Below are 23,356 nucleotides of genomic sequence, written 5' to 3'. Positions count from 1 at the left end.
GTTGCCCTTCATTAGTGCCTTCATGGACCAGAAGCTCTTCCAGGCATTTTCGATGCGTCGATCGATTTCTTTAGACTGCCTGTCATCGAAGGATGCTATCTGGCCCAAGTATATGTATTCGTCGACATATTGGATATCCTGCCCATCAACCTTGACTCACTCCTCGTTTCGCGCCATTGGTCATTAACTGGGTTTTGGCCCTGTTCATTTCGAGTCCGACTTCAAGACTTGCCGTGCTAAGGTCTTGTAGCATTTGTTCTAGATGGGGTGCAGTGGGAGAACAAAACTATGTCGTCGGCAAAACGCAGGTTAGTTAACCTTTTGCCGTCGACGTCAATGCCCATCGTTTCCCACTTGGTCGCTAGCTTTTGGAAAATCTGTTGTAAGCACGAGGTGAACAATTTCGAAGATAGCGGGTCGCCTTGCTTGACTCCCTTTTCAATGCGAATTTTAGGGCCAGGAACATGTAATTTAAATAAAATAGCGTTTTAAAATAAGCTTTTATTAAATCTCACAGGTCTCACATAAGCAGGTCGAGTCAGACCAAGATAAGTTGGCAGCGATTTTGATAGCCCAGACAGTGTAAGTGTTATTTTAAACGTCAAATATCTAGGAAATTATGTCGTTTACTTAACACTTGCACATCTGGGCTACCAAAATCGCTGCCAACTTAGCTTGGTCTCTAAAATGTCTTTCAATTCTTTCATATAAAAATTAAATGCTCATATTACCTCAACATTATTATAAAATAAAAACAACATTCAAAGATCAAAATGTAAGAAATTGTTTAACATTTTAATATAAAGCTTTTCATATAAAAATACACAAGTAGAAAATTATCAATAGTATGAGGTCTTCACTCTTATATCTAGTAAGCACTATGCATAGAAAGACTATAACAATGTTGTATACATAATTATAACGGGTGAGGCCTATAACACGAGCAATTATTTAGAACATAGATTGTAGTTCTCGAACGGTGACACTTTTTTCAATAACTTTAAAAAAATTGAAGTCTTTAAACTTCCTATTTTTCATACAAATTAAATAATATCTTGAAAAATTGACGTTGCTTGTCACGCCTTAAACATAACAAAATTCACAATATATTGCATCTTAATAAACTTTAAAGTGTATTAAAAATCATAACACAAGTTATTTTTAAAAGTCGCTGAACTAATGTTGGTAAGTTTGAGGAGTACAGCTTACAGTAAATTTTTTTGCTCCTGTTACAGGTCCCATCCCGTATTATATATCTAATTGTGTTCAATGTTGCGAGTACTAGCATGCTACACACAAAAGACAATATTTAATATATCTATTTCGCTTTAATATTCCTCAAAAAATTATTGTAATTCTAATTGTACATGTTTACTGCTACGATAATGCGGTAAAGTCTTCTGAAGGCACATTTGCCCTTTAGGGGAAGATTTTTTTAATACGTAGCTAAACGTAATAATGGCACTTTATATTACACATTTATTCATCATTATATTTATTTTTATAGCTTAAGAGATCTATGCATATTTATTTTCATAACTATTTTGTTAATGTCATAGAAAACGCGAAACTTCCTCAATCATCTCATTCTCGCAAAAACTATAAAAGTATAAAATCCTTAAATATTACTTTATCTACAATCTAAATTATTCATAACATACTGAAGCAAGAATCTTGATTTATACAATGCCCCCTTTCTAGATATAACATTATAGCACATGCACAGATCTATCCCTTTCAAATTGTAAAACTTCGACGAGAGCTAAAATAAAATAATCATTAACAAATGTCTTACCATAAATTCTTCGATTCTTATTACCTAAAGCAGTTTCATAAGTCATAAGCATTCCCATACCATAAGAATATCTTACTGGCCTTTAACATCTATACTACAATAATATACGTATACAATAATTAGGCGTATTTAAGTACCCCGTATATTAAGTACCAAAGGTAAGAAAAAACTGCATGCTGGCTCCATAATAGCAGTTATGCAAATATAAGGCAAAACGTACTTAAATGCAATGTATGCCATCTGCGACCCGTAACCAGTGGCTTTGTTCATGAATTTTGAACCTTATATTATTATTCAATAAAAGCGCAAAGTAATTATTTTAATGAGTGCAATTTTTTTGCTTAAACTTAGTTTGCAATTTACATGCTACCTTTTCGTAACTAAAAGTATGTATATAAAATTAAAAAATATCGGCTCCTGTAAAAGCGCATGATGATTTTTTCATTGTGGTTGATTGTTATGATTAACTTACAAAAAACAACTTAGTACTTTGGAAAAATATAAAGATTTTTGAACTCAATTAGTACCTTAGTTTAGGTACCGTTTACAAATAGGACTTCTTTAAGATTTAAAGTTAGGGTTGAAAGGAGGATTGTTGGAGCTGTAATCTATGGGGTTTTCTGAAAAAGAAAAGGCATTAAATGTCTACTGCATCCAGGAATTCAGGGGGATAAAGGAAAAATAATATTTGAATGTATCGCAAAACTCCATATCATATTATTCTCAATGCACCCAACTTGTCAGTAGAAAAAGGCGCGTAATTCAAATTTTCTATGAGAGATCAACTTGTGACGTCTTGACTCCGTTGTATGACAAGGTGGTAAATAAAATAAAGATTGTGATCGTGTGCTTGCGACCAGCTATCCGCCCGTTAGACACTTCACAACGGAGAGTCGACTTGCAAGACGACTCAGTTGGCAATCACACATTTATTGTGTAAACGTCACATCGCCTATTTTTTTTAAATTGCCGAAGTGGCTGTACCAGAGTATAGTTCCATTATTTAATCCATGTATAAGGGATCCTTGCGAACTAGTAAACCTTACACTTACTTTTCTCAGCAGAGTCTGGCGTAGCCGGAATCAGACCGGGGGCACTAGCGTTGACAAACGGACTGGAGGCCTAAAAAAAAAGTTCAAATTATATTCTGTTAAATTATCACTTTAATTGTCCTGAGGGACCAATAAATTGATGGGTTGCTGTATTTGCAGCAATTAAGAGTATGACGGCATGGCTTATATGTATACATTGGTACTAAGTTTTTCTCTTTTGTAACTAAATCTAATGAGAAATAGCTTGAGTAGTTGGATAGTAATTTTTTTCAAAGGGGATATGAAAACCCCTTGGAAAAGGTCCTATTATCCGCTGAAGTCGAAACTAGTTCGAAATAATTATCCAATAAAATTATTCGGGACTCAAATAAATAAAATAAGTAAATTTTGCTAACCGTCTCTATTACTATTTTAAAATATGATCTGAATCGAATATGTTAAGAAAAAGAACGAAAGGAAACTTTGGGCCTTACAATTATTTGATAAAGCAAACTTACCCCTGCAGGATACGGCACATTAGCTCCTGGCGGAAGCGAAGGTACAGCGGAGTACGGAGGCGGATACGGCGACACCGGCTGCGCACTTCCAGGGTACGGAGGATTAGGATACGGAGACACCGGCTGCGGGCCGGGGTACGGACTGGCGCTCGGGTAGGGAGGGCTCGCGCCAGGGTACGGGCTAGCACCAGGATATGCACCGGGGTATGGGTTACCGCCTGGGTAAGGACTAGGGGCAGGATAAGGCATGGGTTGGTTTACAACAGGGCCGAAGTGCGGCGCGGCGTTTTGGTAGTTCTCTAGCTGTTTTGGCATTTGGTCTTGCATTGGGTTGGGTATGTTGTCTTGATAGCCTCGGAGCGGAATGTTGCCGATGACGATCCTACGTCTCTCTTTGCTGTCTTCGTGGCAGCCGTCTGGTGATACTTTGACCTGCGGAAAAATAAAAGGTAAAATTATATAGGGTGTGTTTAATAACCTGCAATATTTACGATGTGAATACTGAGCAAGTCAATATTTTACCATCGTAAAATATTTAAAAGTTAAAAAAAAACAACATGTATTTAGGAAAATAATGGGACTGTAGTAGTAGTAGTAGTTAATGTTTTTACACTATTATAATGCCTGTTGCTTGAAAAACCTCTCCTCAGTTGGGAGACGTGTTGCCACTATGGATGAACAAAAGGGCTTCAGTTTGACAACTGACTTTGCTGATATTACTGTGTATTATGGACTAGCCGGGTACAGATTATACTCAGGGCAAAGTATGATTAGTGTTAAGAAAGGAGGGTTAGCAATTTAAGCTACTATACTCATATCAAATTTGAGAGGTGAGAGATTTAAGAGGGAAGTATAGCTTTGCGATCCTAGCGAAATAGCGGTACTTTTTCTAAGAAATTCCATTTCGCGTAAAAACGTTTACAACCAACTAAAACTCAAAAAATAACTTTGTATTTGATGTGGATTGTTTCAGTTAATATAGGTATATAGGTTTCGCTTAAAAAAATATTGCAAGTTTTGAAAAAAAAAAAGGAAAAATACAAAAAAACAAACCTAGTTTTTCAATCATGGAGAATGGAAAACATTTAGAAGTGAAAAAACTTTTTTTGTATGGACGATCACGTGGTATTATACTTCCCTCTTAAGAAACCAATATATATAGATTTCGGGTACCTATTAAAAGTGTATGATTGCTACATATTAAAAAAAAATAGTTTTTATTTTATTTTAAATTATAGCAATATATGACTCGAAGCTAACTTCATGTCGAAGCTTATAAGAGTGAAATTCTTTATGAGGTTATCACAACGAAATGATGGAAAAATGACAAATGTACTACACTACGTAATACACTAACATACGTAAAAGTAAACTTAAAATATTTTTTACGTTTTTCTAGGACATAATGGTATTTTTTTTCTTTGAATTGGACAATAATGATTAATATAAGGCCGACTTTCAAAAAAGGGTCAAGTAGCCTATAGGGTTTGATTTCCTTTTAGGTTTCATTAAGGCAAAAAGGGTTACCCTGAGGGTAACTTATTTACTAATTTTACAGGGCAAAGTAATATTAGTGAATTCAAAGTATGTTTAGAAATGTCAGTACAAGAGTAAATAGGGTTTCATTATGACAAAAAGAGTTATCGTCAGGGTAAGTCTTACCACGAACGTGTAGTCGATATCAATGTACCGGCAAGCAGCTACGTTATACAAATCCATGGTGGGCATTTCCATCTCCACGGTCCAGGTACGAGCGGTGTTGCCGGGTATGGGGCCCTTCTTTAGTTTAGCGACGGTGTCTTCGCTGCTCTTCGTGCCGGGGCGATGGGTCGCGTGGAACACCGTGTTCTGTAAATGAATACAATTTTAAATTAATAAATACCCGAAATGAACAATGCGGTACAGACCCCATCCCAATCCTTCTACAGAGTAGGAATGAGATGCACTCAAAGTGATTTCAAATTGAGATTCAAATTAATTCACACGGCCGTTTCGAACATCTAATACAAACACGCACAATTCTCGGAATCTGATCGGAGCGCAAACGCTCTGTATTTTTAAAGCAACATTCTTAAATTGACCATCGGAGGTCCTTATGTCTTAGCAATAAGGTTTCTTATCTATTCAGTACCGCAACTCAATTCGCCGAGTCGCCTCTAAAAGGACCCGAAAGACAAATTACCCATCGAGACCATTCAAGGTCATTAAAACGTGACAGCTAATCTTAGAAGATATGTCTGCGGTATAATTAGGCCCCACAATAAGTGAATAGGCGGAGGTAATTAGATGCAACCGCAGAAAGTTGCCCGTTATAATTAATTCATTATACTGATACATAAATAAATCGAATTCACATTATGTTACTGTTATGTTGTGTCTATTTATTTACAATCGAAAAAACATTCATTTTAATGTTATTCTAAGTAATTATTGCGTCTATTTTTACGAAATCATTGTCACATTAACCTACTAGGTATATTCGCTTAGTTATCTTTGTTCCAATTCAAGCCGCCCATTGCAGTATGAGCCCGGTCGGTCGGGTGACGTCATCGCAAAAAAAAAACACGATCGCGAAATGAATGACATTGAAATATGGCGATCTTACACATTCGTATTTCTATTAGGTGTATGTGGTGGGACTGGTAGGGCGTAGGGGAGAATAGTTCTATTCTATGGCGAACGAGTGTAACTTAAGGGGCCCACTGATTACCAATTTTTGTATTTACGTTTTGTCTACCCGAAAGTGATTTTTGTGGACCATTTTTGCTGATTCTGTCACATATCAAACTAATGGGGGCTATTAAAGTTCAGGTTAATTTGTCTTTCTAGTTTATTTATGCTGCTACAGTAAAATACCCAGGGGACAGGGTATCCGAAAGGGCAATGTCACGATAACATTGTAACTTGTCTCTGGAATACACTTTTTTGATAAGACGAGCCCTTAGCTCATACAATGCGTGCTATACAAAAATTGGTTTGATAAGCATGGCAGTATCAGCAATTGGAAAATTCTATTTTTATACCGACAAGGGGGAAGTCCCTAGTTGTAATTATGTTATCTAATCTAAGCAATTCATGCACAGCGCGCACAAGTTTTTTGCAGAAATCGCGAAGCGTTCGGTTAACGTAACTGGTGACCGAAGAGCTGGCGGCTTTCTCGCACAACGTATCAGCGTTGCGATGCAACGAGGAAATGCTGCTAGCTTCCTTGGCATCACTATAACTAGCTTAAATCTAAAATAGTCCCTTGAGGCGTTGTAGTCAGTAATACCTCTGTATAGGTATATCCATTATGTATATTATTATTGAGAATAAAATGTATATTGCAGCAATTGATTAGTCATACGTGTACATATTTCTAATTTAGAGCTTATCAAGTTATTTTTTTTTTTTTTTATTGGTATTCAGGACAACAACAGCCGTAGATATACAATTTATATAGGTATTTTTACATAGTATTAGGCCAATAACAGTTATCCCTTGGGTGCAAAATAATATACAAATATAATTAGTTAAACAAAGTAATAATCAAAGTGAAACTGTGCAAGCCCACAGTGACAGTAACAGTAGGTGATAATCAACATGAAAATTGAAGTTAGAGGTAGGTACACATGCTTGCATAAAGTTGATAGGTGTGCATTAACGTTAATAGTTGATTTAATTTATTTATATTGCTCTTGTAAATAATTTAAGTGATCACGCTTTTACCCAAAGATCACTATTTAGCGCTCCTGTAAAGTAACTGTTTTACTTACTACATGGGACCATCCCTTGCATAAGATACCAAAATTTGTATTATGCCAAGACGCCAATGATGAGTACTCCTACAGTATAATATAGGATTAACATTTACAACAGTATTTGGTTAATCTTTAGAACCTATTAAAACCCAAAATAATTATTATATTCATCTTTTTTTGTTAAGTAATATATCTAATACGTCATTTTTAAACTTATTTTTAGGGCCATTAAAAGGATCCGTTGAGTCAAATTCTTGATTGTAAAGATGGGGAATGCGAGATAGTACGGCATTTGCGCCGTAGTTAGTGGAGTGTAGTGGGACCTGAAAGAGGGTGGTATACCTGGTGCGACGTTTAGGAACCCGAAATAATATGCAAGACAGTAGCTCAGGGCAATCAAGACGGCTTCGAACGATATCAAAAAGGAGGTTCATGTCTGCCAACTTGCGTCTATTTTCAAGTGTAAGAAGATTGTATTCATGGCAGCTGTCAGAGTAAGAAGCAAATGAATTATTAAATTTGTAATTTAAATGGTTAATAAACTTTTTCTGGATTCGTTCGATGCGGTCTTTGTGGGTGGAATAGCAGACTGACCAAACAGGGGAAGCGTACTCAAGAACGCAGCGTACGTATGCATAATAAATAATTTTTAAACATAGTAAACTACGAAATGGTTTGCAGGTTCTCATTAAAAATCCAAGGTTACGATAGGATTTATTTACTATTAGGTCAACGTGGTTTCTCATAGTCATTTTGGTGTCAAGCATCACCCCCAGATCCCGCACTACATCGACTCTCTGGACTGTGATGCCGTTAAAATGATAGGAAAAATGTATAGGTTTTTTTTTGCGAGTAAAACTAATGCATTGACATTTATTGATGCTGATTGTAATCCTGTTTTCTAGGTAATATTTTGTTATCACTACAATACTTATGCCAGTCATATCTAACACTAGAAAAGGCCAAAATCGCTAAGTAATAAACTATTAAACTATGCGTTTCTTTAAATCAAAAAGGTAAACTAAAGAAAACCAAAATTGCTACAATTTGAGACCAGAACCAGGTCTGACGGTTCTATACTTAAACGAGATACAGCTCTCAAAAATGGGCAATTTATTCCAGAACTTGTTTTAATTTGGTCAATTTTCGATCCCAAAATCGGGGAAAATACTCATTTTGCATGTAAAATCTTAAAATCTTTAATTTTAGCAAAGAACCAAAACCGTTTACAAACAAATTAAAAAAAAAAACTGCATTTTAACGCCAGCTCAGGTGCGGAGCGCAAATCGGCGGAGGGCCTAAGTACTGATGTTTCTCTCTCTCTCTCTCTCTCTCTCTCTCTCTGTCATAGCTATAGCATTTAATACCTCGGTTACATCCTCATCTACTGACTTTTTCTCCTCCACTTCGGCTTTGCGCGATCTTCGGCGCCCATTTTTGTGAATGAAGTACAATACTTATATAAATGGCGAATTCGAACTATTCGAGCATGCATGACAGAGTTTACAAAAAACGTACGAGTTTTCTTTAGTACGCTCATTTTAATTTTCCGTTTAGCGCCATTGTCGGTAAAATAGAAGAAAGAGCCAATTCGAGAGAACTGGCACTACGAGTACTAAATCGGTAATAGCGCTAGATGTAGCAAAAATGACATTTTTTTGGATCGGCGGCCACCGTCGCTCACATAGCCTATAGAACGACAATAGCTCAGTAACACTAACACATTAGGAGCCGGATATTACAAGGCCAGCTATTCTTTGTACGTATAACAATATAACATGTAGCTATACATATATTTATAAGTAGGTACTAAATCAATCTACTAGTATTTTGGGGCCCGCTATGGTGTGTTGCTTCAATCAGTGTTTTTCAAACGGTGGGTCGTGAGGTCGTGCCCCCAGCGAAGCTTGCAAATCTTAGTAAAGAAAACCTTTTTTATTATACTTATAATTATTGACATCATAATTGTAGGAAGAGTTAAATTCGGCCGTGACTTCTATAAGGCAACAATACGGTAGTGTTCATCATGCCTCAACTAACGTTATACTTACCTGCTATAGAAGCAAAGCAGATGGTCTCAATGTCCAGATTGCCCTGGTTCTGGCAGCTGACTTCAATAGGTATGGTCTGTCCAGGGCAATAGCCATCTTTGGATAATTATAATCAGGTCTCGTCTAAGCAGGGCAATAGATACCTTTGGGAGATGGTCTCAATGTCCACATTGCCCCGGTTTTGGCAGCTGACTTCAATAGGTATGGTCTGTCCAGGGCAATAGCCACCTTTAGGTAGCTTCACCAAGGTCCCACTCTTCTATGGTGTTAAAGTTACCTGTTCTTTAGCAAAGGAGAGGAGGGTCTCAATGTCCACATTACCCCGATTTTCCCAGCTGACTTGAATGGGGATGGTCTGTCCAAGGCAATTGCCACCTTTGGGTAGCTGCACTAAGGTCTCACTCTTATGTGTAAGTTACCTGTTCTATAGCAAAGGAGATGGTCTCTATGTCCACATTGCCCCGGTTTTCGCAGCTAACTTCAATGGGGATGGTCTGTCCAGGGCAGTAGCCACCTTTGGGTAGCTTCACTAAGGTCTCGCAGGCGCCACGACTCATGCAACAGCAACAGTAGGTGTTGCTCATCTCAATCTCGATTGGTTCCTGTAAAAAAGTCAAGTTATTATTTTGCTAACTTTTAGGGAATGTTAAAATTAATAGTAAGTTATTTTAACAAATCGTCAGTGCGTTTTCTTCTCTTAATATCTGTTGCAAACGCAACAGATATTATGAAGCGATTACGAAGAATGCGAGGTCATTTTTTTTTTTTTTTATTATTTATTTATTGCATATTAATCATGTGGTACATAACAGGTATTACATTAGGGCAAGTTCACACATGAACCCTGTTAGGGCACAGCAAGTATATCTTAAACTACACTAAAACTAGGAGGTGCATGCACATATGTACATAAAATTAAAATACTTATGTTCAAGGCATAAAATTAAAAGATAACATTTGATATTTTATTATTATTTTAACTTAATAGTTGCCATTAATTTATTTATATTTATTTATTTGGTAAATACTCTCCCACAGAAACATTAACATTAATAAATTAGTATTATTTATATTAAATTCAAATTATCATTAACTATATTAAAAACATATTTAATATAATTTATTATTATTATACATAATTTTATTTGGGCAAAGATTCATCATTCAGGTACTCGTCTATGGAATAATAACATTTTTTGAGGAGCAAATTTTTTAGTTCCATTTTGAACACGTTGTCTTCCATTTCGTTTATTTTTTCGGGTAGTTTGTTTGCGATAAGAATGCATCGGTAGTAAGGGCCTTTTTTAAACATTTCTAATTTTGTTGGGGGTAGTTGTATTTCAATTTTATCATTTTTCCTTCTTTGCGAGTTAACTACTTTTTTTGTGAAAAGATGTGAATTATTCCTAACAAAGAGTGCCGCTTCCAATATATATATGGAGGGCAACGTGAGAATATTTAATGCAGCGAAGTGCGGTCGACAACTATCTGGTATATGCGTGTTGGTAAGTATGCGAATACATTTCTTCTGCAACAGGAATAGTTGGTGGACATCAGTGCTGGCCCCCCACAGAATCACACCGTACTGGAGCCTTGCGTGCGCAAACGCAAAATATGCTGACAGAGCGGTTTCCAAGTCAGTGTTGACCTTTAGCACACTTAACGCATATATAAAGCTCGATAACTTTGATTTTATATTCTGAATATGTGATTTCCAGTTTAAACTTGTATCTATTTTAATTCCTAGTAATTTAAATTCATTTACTTCCTCTATAATTTCGTTTTTTGTTTGTAATGTCATTTGCAGTGGTTTTTTTTGGATAGGCCTGAATTGGATTATTTTAGTTTTCTTTAAATTTATTTCAAGATTGTGATCTGAAAGCCACTCCGTTATGGTTTCTGTGATTTGTGGCAAGCGTTCGTTACACTCGGTACTATCCGCGCAATTTAGTAGCAAGGAGACATCATCCGCAAACATCACACATTTGCATTCCATAATTTTTGGTAAATCGTTGATATATGCCAGAAATAGGACACATCCGATCACGCTTCCTTGAGGAATTGAGCAGGTCGTGGCTCGCATTGGTGAGGTTATCGCCTTTACTACACCCGTATTTTTATAAAACCAATCAATTTGTACGCACTGTTTGCGATTTTGTAAATATGACTTGAACCATTTATGAGCGTTTCCGCGGATGCCCATGTCGTATAGTTTCCGAAGTAGAATATTATGGGAGACACGATCATAGGCTTTGGACATGTCCAGGAGTAGCCCTACAGCATATTTTTTTGAGTTTAGATAATTAAGTATTTCCTGAACGTAATTGTAGATCGCAAGAGTCGTCGAATGTTGTTTCCTGAAGCCGAATTGATTTTTGTCAAAAATCTGATATTTTTCAAAAAAGTTATAAATTCGTATGTTCATGGCTTTTTCAAATAGTTTAGAGGGTTTGGTTTTATGGGGAGGGAGAATTTTTTTAGCGCTAATATAGAGAACCGTCGACACTAGCGTTTCTCGAGCAATGGTGAGTTAGGCCGCGGACTGGACGCTCGCGGAGCGCGGCGCTGCGAACGGGGCGGCGGACGGCACGGCAAGCTAGCTGCTGTCGCTGTCGTCCAAAACAGGTTAATTCAAGTCTATACATTTTCGGTACGTACGGTTCCGAGCGGCACGATCAAAATGTATAATGCTTAAAAGTAATGTCATTATTAATGTTAGTGTCTGCTGGCCTGCATTATATAGCGCTCTTTTCCCTCTCACGAGTCACATTCTGTAGGTCCAATGACCTTTATATTATATTTGGGTGATATCTAGTCTATTCATTTTGATCGTGCCGCTCGGAACCGGGCGGCGCGAGAGGTGGTTCGCGCAGCACGATCAAAATGAATAGACCTGAGCGCCTACCGCAAACACCGAAGTTAGCAAATTGAGGGACTCTTCTCTTTTACTCCAATTAAGGCGTTATTAGTGTGACAGAGAAAGATGCCAGCAATTTACGCACTTCGGTGTTTCGGTTGGCCCTCTATTTGGACGACACCGGCCGCAGCTTGTCGCGTCGCTCCTCGCTCGCCGCGTCGCGTGCGTCCAGTCCGCGGCCTTAGGGCTATGGCTGCTGGTGCTGTGACGCCGTTGCGTCGAGCAGCAGCTAATAACCCTGATTTCAGACTGCCTTTGCACTGAGGCGGAAATGAGAGGAGACGCATGCGGGAATCAACCAAATAGCATTGGTTAAAGATAAAGATAGTTTATTTTCCAAGTAGGCATATTACAATGCGCTTATGAACGTCAAATAAAGCTACGCCGGCTCTAACCCTACACCTCTGTCCCGAGAAAATTTAATCCGGCGGAGCGGAGAAGAGACCCAATGCTATTGGTTGATTTCCGCACGTTTTTACTCTCATCAGTAAGCAGCCCAAATGCCGCGCCGGAAGACGCTAGAAATTATGGGGGTCTCGTAGAAATCAATACAGTACAAAAGCAAGGTCATGGCGTCATAAATAGGTGTTCTAATGTTAATTAATACGCAAGGAAGATCTCACGGGTGAAACCCCATGACTTATTTATTATTTTCCTGTGGTTAGTACCTAGCCTAACTTATAATTATTTTGTCTTATATAGCGCTGTTTTCCCTTTTGACTCAGTCTTTAGGTACAATGCCCTTTATATATGTTTTTCCTATTTCTTACGAGTCGTATACTGCACGGCTAGCACATGACGGGCGCGACAGTCGACAGGCGACAAAATGCCGCGACATAGAGCTTTCTCGCGAATCGGTAGCATAAGACGCGCGCGACAACCCGCTGTCTCGCGGACAAATGTCAAAGCGACATTATTTTGTCGTTTGACAGTTCCACGCGGGATACTCTCGAAACTCGTAGCACAAGTGCACTATGGGAGAGAAAATATCCCGCGTTTCAACGTCAAAAGGAGAGAAACTGTCTTCGAGGCTAGAGGGTCGCGAGAAGCATATTTTGTCGAAGTTTTGTTGACTTTGGTCCTAAAAGAAAGTTAATTTTCTATATTTTGTATTTATTTCATACTACAGCAATTTTCTGTGTAATTTTAATATGAATCCTGAGTTTTATGATTTGTCCGTTAGCTAAGTAAACTTGCGAGTAGGTAAGGTGTAGGTACGTGGTATTGCTTTATAAGATAGGTACCTATTAAGATACCTATATCTATATCATGCCGGTAATAACAAAATGATTGTATTTTTTCACATTTACTTGTTTATTCTCTTAAGTTAAATGAAAACCCGACAGAAAAATTAAAAGCCTAAGATTGTGCCACTACATCAACAAAGCAAACAGTTTGATGGCGAATTGACTGGAGGGTGATTAATAGAAATTACTTTGTGGAAATCCGTATTAATTGATACAAAAATACTACTTCGCTAATCCACGAAATAATTAAGTGCTAGTCAATCAGTGCTAAGTGTGCTAACCCGTTACACTTACACGCGTGTTTTTACAGTCAATGCATGCAACCTACCACCTAAAAAATATATACGCAAATAGTTAAATAAACCACCACCTAAGTACAAAAACTCGTCACGTGCTTCAATTGATTGTGGGATATAAACCGCGGTCTTGGGGTTTAATTATAGGTATATCCGTTTTAATGATTTATAATATGTGTACAAAAACACACTACCTAGAGAGGATGGGAGAGGATCGTGCTGTGAGAAGAGTGTATGTGGTGCACCCGGGTGGAAAACGTCCGTCTGGGCGTCCCAGATACCGCTGGAGTGACGAAGTCCTAAAAGACCTGTTCGCCCTCGGAATACCAACTGGCGTGAAGTGGCGCAGGATAGGGCAGAGTGGCGCTCTCTTGCGTCAGAGGCCAAGATCTTGTTTGGGTCACTGAGCGAGTGAAGTAGTAGTAGTAGTACAAAAACGCAATGTATTTTAAAACTTTGGAGAAAGCCTTCAGATTGGGTAAGGTAACCTACACCTACTGTACTTAGGTACCTATTACTTACCCTAAGTAGGTGTCTAAGTACACTTTTGTTACTATATGCATTATTTTATTATACGCAGATAATAAAATAATGCAAAATAATGAATCTGGCAGCCCAACTCAACCTCCACCTTACAAAAGGCCACGGCCGTAATACGAATATTCTGTAGTTACCACCCTAATGTACGATTCCCACAGACTGGTTGGAGTCAGGCCGCACCGGAGCGCATTTTTAATGTGCCTATATATTATATATCGCAGAAGCGATAGAATCCGTCCGGAGGCGTCTCCGCGTCCGCGAGCAGCCGACCGGCTTGCGGCCACATAAATGTGAAATGCGATCCGACTCCGCCCGTTCGGTGGGAGTCGTAGTAGTCGTACTTAAATCTAAATATCTAAAAGAGGTCAGAGTAAATAAAATAACTTAATGTTTTTGTGTATTTGCAATATGAGAAAACTTAAAAAACTAACGCTGCATCCATAGATCGCTAAAATACAAAACACGCATAAATAACTCATTGTTTTAAACATTCGAGTGTCGTTGTATGGAGTAGGTTCCCAACTTGAGCCCTTCTATGTCCTCCGTGGCAGGACGGCTGCGCCCAGCAGCAGCATGCTTAGGTATAGGCGCCGTGTTTGATGACAGACTTGTGCATGTCATCAATCTATCTTCAAAGCCAGCGGTGCAGCAACTAGCCAGCCACAAGGAAGATATGTTGGGGATTATCATGAGATCTTCAGTCTTCTTTGTAAAGATGGTAGCTTATTTGCCAACACTTTCGGGTAATGTCAATTATCTTAAAAAAACACCAATCATTCGTAAGGAGTGGTATTTAATTATTAGGTAGGTAATTATCTTTAGATATAATAATGTACTCCAACTTGTAACGACAAAGCGAATCAAATTATGATTGACACATTGACATTTCCGACTTCAAAATAATATTTGCTATTTCTTTAATCTTAATACTGCGAGAAGGAGACAAAGTTATCGTGACTAGGGACGTTCCGTTTCTAAAGCTGACTATTCATTATTTTCCCGATTATGTTAGTACCGATTCAGTGTTGCCACGAAAGAAAAGTTTGTTCCAAGTATAAATGGCCACACTGGCTAAGTCGCGCGCGGGATGGCTCTCTCGCGTGGAATTCTTTTCTCGATCTGCCAACTTATGCTACCAAAATCGAGAAACTGACAGGTCGAGATAGAAATTTGTGACACGCGACTGTTGTTTCTCGCGGCGCGAGTTATCCCGCGTGTAATCATGTGCTAGCCGTGCTGGGCGGGTTAAGGCGATATAAATAAGCCACAAACTAAAATTAAGTCCAAATATCCTTAACGTTCTGAAACAGAAAAGACAACTTTTTTCTGCATGTGTATGACCTAATTTATTAAGCCCATCAAATAATATTTGCAAATCCAATTAAAATCATTCATCAGCGTGGGAGTACCCGAGCTAAACTTCGATTCGATAACAAACAGTATAATCTGCATTATTACCTACCTACAGTAAAATGTACTTTTCACAGTAAAATGTAATTTTAATTTTAATATTATGATATTGAGGAATATGCCCATTTAAAGTAGACCATCACTACTATCATGTTGTAACACTTAAATGAAATTGTGATATAGTTTTCAATCTCATACGAGTACCTGTATAAGAACTGTTGGAGCACGGTTACCCAGTGGGGAGAAGAGTAGCCGCAATTTGCGGTTCCTATCCTGTATTACCTAATAAGTACAATAAAAACCACACGTAGCCATGTGCAATGATAAATGAGTTATCTACAACTATAAGTGCAATATGCAAAAGGGGTCGGATATAAATATGTTATCTCACCGACGATGTTACTACTATACTAGTTATAATACCCATTAATATGACATAAAGTTTTTTCGAATCCCGGATTCAAATTAGGTTGTTAATATAATATGTAAATATGTGTGAATGCTGTGTAACATAGGTTAGTAGATAAGTTTGCAAAAGACAAATATGAAACAAACAATACTTTTACTACTTATTAAAAAATAGGTTCAAATTATTAAAATGAAAATATGTATTGTATATAATATTCGTGAGTCGTGTCTAGGCCACGCAGATATTTTCAAAGTTTAAATCTATTTTTTAATAAGTAAATTTAAAAAGATATTCTGCTAGGACACCAGATCTTCAATCTCCTGGTTCCTGCGGAGTCTCCAGGTTCCATCCTCTCCACGTGTGGGTCCTAGGAATGATTTTTCGGTAGATCTTCCTCTCAGCTACCAGTAGCGCGCGCTCTCCCTAGACTCTAACAAAATCTAAAAAAGAACATGGGATAATTTTCATCATTGGAGAAACGAAAGCCGCCAGACTCCGATGGCTTGGGCACGTAGTCCGGATGGGTGAAGATCGTGCAGTCTGGAGGGCGTACTTTGGAGTTCCAAATGGCCGAAAACCATCTGGATGCCCTAGGTACCGCTGGAGAGACGAAGTGCAAAAAGACCTCAGCGAAATCGGCGCCGTCGACTGGACAGAAATGGTTTTGGACAGAGAAGCATGGCGGTCTTTGGTGTCGGAGGCCAAGATAGTTAATTTAAAAAAGACAGTAAGTAAATATTTTTCCACCAAACATTGTCTATGGAAACATAGGTCACAACACTTATCTAGTAACCTATGTACATGTCGCTCGCACTTCTACAAGTATTGGGGCAGAATTTATGAATAAGTAATAAAGCTGCGCATTTCAAGCACCGCTTATTTCTGTTTGCACTCAGCATAATACGTGAAACTATTGTGTTGGAATGTGATATAGGGGCATTCCACTAAAAGGTCTACTTTGTCGGGGTTTGTGTACATGTGACGCTTATGGCAGCTGCATTTTACATTCAGTTAAAAAAGCTAAATTATGAAACGTTTATTATGCTAAATATTGGCACCGTAGTCCTATTGCCCTCTGCGTTTTTCATTCCACGAAGCAGTTAGCGTTTGTCGTGATACAAACGCGCGTTTGCATCGATACACGCGCGCGTGCCCTGCGCGTCTTTTTACGGTTTATTATAATACAAACGCGTGTCGACGTAACGGCGGTTAAAAAACTCTGTATGCATAAGCTCTAATGCCTCTAATAGAATGTAGGTGTGCAAAGGTCTACAAGCTGCGTCTGACCTATTTAAATCGATACAAACGTTAAAAAAACCGGGTTACATAGGCCCTTAGCTTTATCAGAAGTGTTGAGAAAATAGCGTCACCTAACCGACACTTTTCTGGTATTGGTTGTATCAATCTATTATTATTGACCTTTACTATAGGTATATTATGTTTTCTTCGTTGTTATCTTATTTCTAAGAATGCTTGTATATCGTTTTCTGAATCATACTAATACCTACATGAATATTTGTATATTTGTTCCTCCTGTACAGTCAAGTGCAAAAATATGCATCGAAAGAATCGTCTCATAAATATGGTACTAGCTCTTATTACACTGGAATAAGATGCTATGGGACGTATTTTTGAGTAAGATGTGTACACCCATATTTTTATTTATTTACACTTAACTGTACGCAAATCTAGAAAAGGGATACTTTTTATCCCGAAAATCATAATATTCTCGCAATAAATTGCAATGTAAAATGGAGGGGATGAGGCAGTTTCACAATTTATTCGCTGACGAAGTAAGAAGGACAAAAAGAACAGAGTTTTAGTAAATCTACTTACACTGCAGTAGGGATCCGCATTAAGATCCAAAGGCGCTATGACCCTCAGCCGGACCTTCTTCTCTTGATCGGTCTTGAACGCCCGGTCCACCACCACCTTTATTTCATATCGGATGTGGCCATGCTCACCCTCAAAGGATGAGGGACAGTTCGCAGGCAGTGGGAAGTTGAATGGGTATTCATGTTTGCCTGGTTGTATTCGGTGTTCCCCTGATGATTAAAATATTGATAAAAATTGAGATTAAGGTTGGTAACTTATGACGGTTTGGTATAGTCCGCGGGCGCTCCGTTGGTTTGTTGAGGAATGGCAGCCACCGAAACATGTAAAAAAAATTGTCATTCCCTCCTGGCTGATACTTTGTCAGATGATAGTTTAGATGCGAAGAAAAAAAACTCACCAACGGAGCGGCAGCTGACGTCCACGAGGGTTCATCATACATAGCCGTTAACAACTATACGAGTTATCGCCCGGGAGGCGACTGATCACGGAAATCTGTTCCTGGCTCGCGGTCTAGTAGCTTTCCGTTCACAAAAAAAGCCTTTCAAACCTCCAAAATAATTGCACTTATCTATCGTGTCAAATGATGATCACGTTCGCGATGACATTTCCTTCAAGTCTCTTAAGGTTGAGTTAATTTAAAAAATAAGAAATAAGTTTTTACCATATTTTTATTGCTACACTTCTAAATAAATTAATGTGCTAAACTTCCAAATATGTAATGTCAACAAATTTTTAAGTGACAGTTACTCCATATACAAATGAACTGTCAGAGGGAGTATCATTCGACGCGAGAGGTACCTATACATATAATTTTACTTCATTTTGCTGATCACAATTTGTGATACATCTCATCAGCATTTGTTATAATAAATGTGGAGTAAATTTGACATTTTCTGCCAACTTCTTACTTTTATATTTTCTACCCGAGCTCACAGCTTGCTAATGGTTTGAAATAAATGTATTTTCAATGTATTATTTTTCTAGAATAAGGTCAGGTTAAGAGAAACATTGTTTATTTTGATCAGGGCAAGAGAAACTGTATGCCGAAAGTCCTTCTACATAAGTATTTTAAATATGTTAAAACGGGTCACTCACGTATTTTAACTCAACCCGCAGTCTGCTCCGGTTCGTCAACGCAAGCTCCTGACGATACTCCTCGGTATGGAGTGACACATGTCGAGCGTTTTCCACTTAAAATACGTGAGTGACCCGTTGTAACATATTTAATATGTGCTGTGTCTCACGGAAGTTTTGTTATTAATTATTTTTAAATTCATTAAATAAATTATATTTATGTACATACTAGTTTTATTTATTACATTAGTTTGTTTTATAGTTTCTCTTACCCCACCTAACCTTACCTACTACGAGGGATGATCCAAAAGTAATGATAACGTAATGTAATGTGTGTGTGTGTGTGTGTGTACGTAAAGTAATGGTAACGTGGTTGACTGGTAGAAAATGCCTTAATGCACCATTTGTACTTAATATTTTATGTGCAATAAAGTATAAATAAACAAATAAATAATCAGTATTTTATTTTTCAATCTAGTGTCTTGGTAAGCTTACTCACAAAGACCATCGATTTACTAGACCTTCTGTTCAATAAAAAAAAAATGTTTTTATTGACCCTTAAAAAATGCCTTCACAGCGGCCATTTGTTACTACTAAGATTTGGAAAGAGATAAAAGACGCCGGGAGATAGATCTGTCGAATATGGTAGGTTTTCTGGCAATTTAAACCCTTCATGATATGGCAGCCACTGCAACACCAGCCTTGTTTGTCCCTACAAATTATATATGGGTATTTTGTTCCGCTGTTAACATTCTAGGCATCCAACGAACATAAGTTTATCATGTGTAATTCATGAGTTAAGATTTTTTTACTACTGCCACACGCCACACGAGACCCTCGTGAGGTCAACTAGATGCCTAGGGATTGCAAACCGGATTGGTTTTCAATTCGGCCGGATCCGGCCGGATTTTGGCCGTAGTCCGGCCGGACCGGATCCGGTTTGGCATAGGGTTATCCTCCTAAGGCCCAGACATAGAAATGAAAAATCCTAAATTTGCCACTAGAATTTGAACCTATAGTGCAGGGAGTACAGTTGATTTTATTTTGTTTGAAAATTGAATGAAACAAAGCCAATGCAACTCTGTTCCAATTGAATATGATTTAAATTTCATCGAACTGAATAAGTCCTATTGGTAGGACCTTGGGCCTTACGAGGATATAAAAGTTAATTACATGACATATTTTTCTAGTTTTTTGCGTAATACGTATTCCTAAATCTATAATTTGAAGTTAATAAATAACTTCTTAACAATAAAATAGAAATTGGTACTTAGTAAAAAGTGTCACAATTTCTATATCACTTTAAAAATAAAATTTGAAATCGGTAATTTATTACATTTAACCATTTAAAAGTGGTCAAATTTTCGTTAAAAATTATAAATTTGATTAGTTTGAAAAGCCTGATGATGAGATGGTGGAATTGGAGCTCCTTGAAAGGACAAGTTTTCGTAACTGTTCTTTGATTGAATTCTTTGTAAAGTCTGTTCGGAAAGAGAAGAGTCGTGGAATGTATTGGGCCCCATACATTCCACGACTCTTCTCTTTCCTCACAAACTCTAACATTGACATCCATTCTAGCATAGAGAAATAAGAAGAACATAGAGTGCTCACTCCATACATCAGTTTTGGTACCAAAACGCTTATTATTTTCGTAGTCGACATCTAGCATCGAGAGCGGAACTCTCAGTACTGCTCCACGACAATAGATATCGCGGCAAACAAGAGTAACCGGAATTCTATTTTCAACTCCTACGCTTACTATTATTTATTACTTTTAACGAAGAAATTTTACTTTTAACAGTTTTAACCAATTATGATATTAAATGCGCTCTAGTATTATCTTGCTTTTTTGTCCGAAAAAGTAGTAGACTGCATGATTTAAAAAAATGTACTTTTTTTTAATTTATAGAAAAGTGTATTGGTCAAATTATAGGGAACAACACACGACACGACGATCTCATGCGAAAAATAATAGAATGTAGGATTGAAAACCATCGCGGAAAGGGACTCCGTAAGAAAAGTTACATAGATCAAATAAAGAATTGGCTAGACGTAGAGTAGCATGTACCAGGAGATGAAGGAAATTGCATAAGATTGGATGAAATTGTAAAGACAAAAGATTCTCTCTTAAATTTGAATAGAAAAGAATCTATATTTTATCATATATATAGATATATCGGAGAAAACTAAAGATTATCAATATTATCATATATATTTCATTCACACATATTGATGAGCCCAACTGTAGTTGGTTGAGTACCGCCGACTTAATCCTGCTCATTTGTTTACTTTTAATCTCCTATCACAACATTAACCTTGTCTTTAGCTTAATTACAAATGCCTTCCATGGCATCTCCATCCTTTCATTTTTCCTTCTATTACAGTATTTATGTAATCGTCATATCGTGCCACCAACATGAAAGAAGAAGAAATCCTCTTCTGTTCCCAGTCATCGTTATAATAAATATATATTTATCTAAGTATTCTATTTTATAAGTTAAATGAAAATGTAAAAATGTAACTAACAACTATGGATTTTTTATCCGAAATAAAATCATTTTATTTATTTATTTATTTATTAAATTTAAACTTTTTCATTCCTTTTTTGTTCTGTTCAACTTCATACCTTGTATCCATTGCCTTTTCCTCATCTGAAATGCACAGCGCGTGCTGTATTTAGGCGTTTTTTTATTTTAGCGGATCCGGTCCGGATCCGGTAGCTCCTGAAAAGTGCAGGATCCGGCCGGATTACCGGATCTGCCGGACCGGATTGCAATCCCTATAGATGCCTGATTAACAGATGGTTAACAAGAGATCTTAATTTTTCTTTACGTTTTCTTCAGTAAGGACAATAGATGGGCTGTTCATCTTTAGTTGATATTCTACTCAGGTTAAACTCCTTGCACCAGCGTGCAACTGTAGAATACATGTATCTTCAGTAAACATTTTTTGAAACAGAAGTACTTAGTAATGGCGCTCACTTCAGTTTTCTCCATTTCCACACATTTTTTCTGACAACTCACGAATAAATGGATTATAACTCACTAACAGATGTTATATTTATTTTTTTATTTAATTTACTAGCCAGGAAATGCTTTAATAAATTATACTGTTTTTTACTTATCTTTACTTTTGTCACCCCTCCTATCCATTGGTGTGTAATTAGTTGTAGAGCAGATAAGGAGTAAATTAAGCTTAACAAGCAAGCCTTTGATGAACTTTTCAGTTCACTCAATTTTTTACCCTACCAAACAAGTACTTAAGGTTGAAACTCCAGTAGTGACACACAGCACTCCCAATACAAGCAACAATTTATCAGCAAAAGCAAAACATTCTTTGCTCAAGTGGCCCACTTATTGTTTCTTAGAAAAGGCACACTAAGGAAATAATGGAGTATTGTATGAGTTTTTATACCCTTCTCTTGATGATAGAGAAAGAGAGATTTTTTTGCATACCAGTATGATACATAGGTACATAATAGACCCTGGAAAGGGTGTAGCAAAACATGTTGTTCACAATATCTTACTGTGCACCATGCTTTCTTATGCATCTACAAGTTAACGTTACTCTCAAAAAAAGCACTTCTCTATCTATAGAGGCCGGAGATTACCCTATACACATATTTTCATGTAAACAAATTCGCCTTTGCAGTGTCAAGGCTGGTAATCCCTGTAAATAACAAATATGGGGCACAAAATACTGGAAAGGGATCTCTGGCTAAGAATTTCCTATATTAATATAATTCAAAGGTTCTTACCACTTTCCCCTCCAACCAGGTAATTTTTTCTTTCAACATAGACCTCATGAGATTCATGTGTCTCAGTGTAGTGCTCCGTACGGTGCCCGCCTCGGCCGTCAGGGACTTGCCTTGAGTGCGAGGTTGTCCAATGGACTTTGCAGAAGCCTTTAATTTTTGCATATATACCTAAAATAATACATTATATAAATGTACACTCAGGTAAAAATCTTGATGTTGAGGGGGACGATTTTTTGTAAAGAAAACAAAAGAAAATAATAATGGTAATCAATTGTTTCATACGATTATTTCGCTAAGTCCTATAAAAGTCATGGAATATAATATAAGAGTTCAAATTCTTGATATTGTTTATCACAGGATAAAGTTAAATTACAGCAACAAAAACCAATTAAAAAATGTAAGTTAGTTAAAGGTAATTATAATGTTTCCGACAACAACAGGTTTATAGGAGGCTCTGTAATCTAGTTACCTCGAAAAGTTTTCACCTTGTCTTGGTTAAAAACTAATTTTGCATGAACCGTCTGTCCCGCAAAATATGATCCATTGTCACTGTCAAGGACTATCCTTCCTTCATCAAAGCCCATCTTGAGATAAACTACTAAATAACACAAACAAAAGGCAATAAAATTTATAAATAAAGAACCACTCAAGGCCGTAGCCACTTTAACCGGTGCCGAATGTACCGCTCCCGCCCCGGCCGCCCGCAAACAAAATTTACTTGGCAGATTAAAGTAT

The 23,356-nt window shown here is 37.4% G+C and overlaps 1 protein-coding gene across 1 annotated transcript; it reads right to left on the bottom strand.

Annotated features, from left to right (window-relative positions):
- Positions 1–483: 483 nt before the first annotated feature.
- On the bottom strand, positions 484–23,348 carry LOC133526763 (arrestin domain-containing protein 17-like). The gene is made up of 8 exons (XM_061863482.1): positions 23,091–23,348; positions 22,622–22,789; positions 17,791–17,999; positions 9,555–9,737; positions 5,007–5,192; positions 3,345–3,776; positions 2,848–2,917; positions 484–2,415 (listed from the first exon to the last, which is right to left on the bottom strand). Exons 1-8 carry the CDS (start codon positions 23,203–23,205, stop codon positions 2,357–2,359), a joined length of 1,422 nt encoding a protein of 473 aa, XP_061719466.1. The 5' UTR covers positions 23,206–23,348; the 3' UTR covers positions 484–2,356.
- Positions 23,349–23,356: the final 8 nt, after the last annotated feature.

Source organism: Cydia pomonella, chromosome 17 (assembly GCF_033807575.1).
Source record: "Cydia pomonella isolate Wapato2018A chromosome 17, ilCydPomo1, whole genome shotgun sequence".
NCBI lineage: Eukaryota > Metazoa > Arthropoda > Insecta > Lepidoptera > Tortricidae > Cydia > Cydia pomonella.
This window is presented reverse-complemented; position numbering and strand designations above follow the sequence as displayed.